Raw genomic sequence first — 2,961 nt, 5'->3', positions numbered from 1 at the left:
AGAGTGTCTTTACACTGAGAGTGTCTTTGCACTGTAAGCTGAGAGTGTCTTTGCACTGAGAGTGTCTTTGCACTGTAAGCTGAGAGTGTCTTTGCACTGAGAGTGTCTTTGCACTGTAAGCTGAGAGTGTCTTTGCACTGAGAGTGTCTTTGCACTGTAAGCTGAGAGTGTCTTTGCACTGAGAGTGTCTTTGCACTGTAAGCTGAGAGTGTCTTTGCACTGAGAGTGTCTTTGCACTGTAAGCTGAGAGTGCAGTTTCTCCTCTGTTTAACTGAGGTGTTTTGTTCTTAGAATACTGAAGTCTCGAGTGAAGGTCATGGTGGATGGGACACTCCTCATCACCGGACTCATCCCAGAGGATTCTGGGAACTACACCTGCGTTCCGACCAATGGGCTGCTCACGCCACCATCGGCCTCTGCCTACCTCAAAGTGAAACGTAAGTGTGTGTGTGTGTGTGTGTGTGTGTGTGTGTGCGTACACCTGTGTCTGCACTGGACTGTATTCTTGCTGTATAAGTCTGTTTGAGTTGCATGGGTCCATTCAGTAACTGTAACCTCAACTAGCTAACTGTGTAAGCTATAGCTTTGAGAGCTAACTGTGTAAGCTATAGCTTTGAGAGGCTAACTGTGTAAGCTATAGCTTTGAGAGGCTAACTGTATAAGCTATAGCTATGAGAGGCTAACTGTATAAGCTATAGCTTTGAGAGGCTAACTGTATAAGCTATAGCTATGAGAGGCTAAACCCTGTACCCGCCCCCCCCCCCCCCCCCCCGTCCCCGTCCCCGTCCCCGTCCCCTCAGACCCAGCGCGGGTGGTGCGGATGCCTAGAGAGACCTACCTCCCCGCGGGCAGGGAGGGGGTCATCATGTGCCCCGTGCAGGCTGAGCCACCCATGCAGTTCGTCAACTGGACCAAAGATGGGGACACCCTGAACTTTGACCAGGTGTGTGAGTGAGCAACAGCCTCCCTCTCTGAGCTCCAGTGTGTGTGGTGTGTGTGTGTGTTTGTGTGTGTTTGTGTGTGTTCGTGTGTGTGTGTGTGTGTGTGTGTGTGTGTGTGTGTGGTGTGTGTGTGTGTGTTGTGTGTGTTCGTGTGTGTGTGTGTGTGTGTGTGTGTGTGTGTGTGTGTGTAAACGGCTCAGTCCCACTGACTCTCTGCCTTATCTCTGTAGTTCCCAGGCTGGATAGTGAACTCTGAGGGCTCCGTGTTCATCACCACAGCCAATGATGACGCAGTGGGCGTGTACACCTGCACCGCATACAACAGCTACGGCACCATGGGCCAGTCCGAGCCCACACAGGTCATCCTGCAGGTGAGACACACACACACACACACACACACACACACACACACACACACACACACACACACACACACACACACACACTGTGCTGATCATGTTTTCCCCCCCACCCCCCAGGACCCCCCTGCGTTTAACGTGACCCCACGGGCCGAGTACCTGCAGGAGGTGGGAAGGGACCTGCTCATCCCCTGCACCGTCACCGGAGACCCCACCCCCAACATCACCTGGGCCAAGGTGAGGAGCTCACACACACACACTTGCTCTCTACAGACACACACACACCCTCTCTCTCTCTACAGACACACACACACGCCCAACATCCCCTGGACCAAGGTGAGGAGCTCACACACACACCCTCTCTCACTCTACACACTCACACAGTCACACAGAGTCACACAGAAACTCATTGGTGTAGTCTTTGGAACACACAGCCGGCAATGCACATTTATTTTCCTTATTCTATGCTTTCACTCTCTGTCTCCCTCACACACACACACATACACACACACACACACACACACACACACACACACACACACACACACACACACACACACACACACACACACACACACACACACACACACACATACTCACTTATTGCCCTTTTATTTCTCTCGCTGTCAGGTTGGCCCCGTTCCTCGTTCTCCGTTCTCCGTGTTCTCTAACGGTTCTCTGCTTCTCCGGCCGCTGAGCAAGGACCACCAGGGAGCGTGGGAGTGTACAGCCAGTAACCGCGTAGCAACCGCCACCGTGGCAACAGTCGTTCTAGTCCTAGGTAAGTGAGCTGCAGTTAGAGTGACAGGTGAGACTCCTCACGTGATTGGTCTATCCTCATGTCATGTATGAGCTGCAGTTAGGGTGACAGGTGAGACTCCTCACGTGATTGGTCTATCCTCATGTCATGTATGAGCTGCAGTTAGGGTGACAGGTGAGACTCCTCACGTGATTGGTCTATCCTCATGTCATTTATGAGCTGCAGTTAGGGTGACAGGTGAGACTCCTCACGTGATTGGTCTATCCTCATGTCATTTATGAGCTGCAGTTAGGGTGACAGGTGAGACTCCTCACGTGATTGGTCTATCCTCATGTCATGTATGAGCTGCAGTTAGGGTGACAGGTGAGACTCCTCACGTGATTGGTCTATCCTCATGTCATTTATAAGCTGCAGTTAGGGTGACAGGTGAGACTCCTCACGTGATTGGTCTATCCTCATGTCATTTATAAGCTGCAGTTAGGGTGACAGGTGAGGCTCCTCACGCGATTGGTCTATCCTCATGTCATTTATAAGCTGCAGTTAGGGTGACAGGTGAGGCTCCTCACGTGATTGGTCTATCCTCATGTCATGTATGAGCTGCAGTTAGGGTGACAGGTGAGACTCCTCACGTGATTGGTCTATCCTCATGTCATTTATAAGCTGCAGTTAGGGTGACAGGTGAGACTCCTCACGTGATTGGTCTATCCTCATGTCATTTATAAGCTGCAGTTAGGGTGACAGGTGAGACTCCTCACGTGATTGGTCTATCCTCATGTCATTTATGAGCTGCAGTTAGACTCCTGGGTGAGACTGACTGGTCATGTGACTTTTCTGGTCCTCAGGTACGAGTCCGCACGCCGTGTCCTCCGTGTCCGTGTCGCCTGAGATGCACCAGGCCAAC

General features: G+C 51.6%; 1 protein-coding gene across 1 annotated transcript in view; it reads left to right on the top strand.

The window, feature by feature from the left end:
• Positions 1-806: 806 nt before the first annotated feature.
• The window catches only part of igsf9b (immunoglobulin superfamily, member 9b), an 8,913-nt gene continuing 6,758 nt past the window's right edge, over positions 807-2,961 (top strand). Inside the window, exons 1-5 of the mRNA XM_031570928.2 lie at positions 807-943; positions 1,172-1,312; positions 1,421-1,537; positions 1,931-2,081; positions 2,903-2,961. The exon at positions 2,903-2,961 is cut by the window's right edge and continues 53 nt beyond it. Of these exons, the coding sequence (XP_031426788.1) occupies positions 821-943; positions 1,172-1,312; positions 1,421-1,537; positions 1,931-2,081; positions 2,903-2,961 (591 nt within the window). The 5' untranslated portion in view covers positions 807-820. The remainder of the gene's footprint in view (positions 944-1,171; positions 1,313-1,420; positions 1,538-1,930; positions 2,082-2,902) is intronic.

Source organism: Clupea harengus, chromosome 7 (genome assembly GCF_900700415.2).
Source record: "Clupea harengus chromosome 7, Ch_v2.0.2, whole genome shotgun sequence".
Lineage (NCBI taxonomy): Eukaryota > Metazoa > Chordata > Actinopteri > Clupeiformes > Clupeidae > Clupea > Clupea harengus.
Note: the sequence above shows the minus strand (reverse complement) of the source record. Positions and strands in the feature narration are given on the sequence as shown.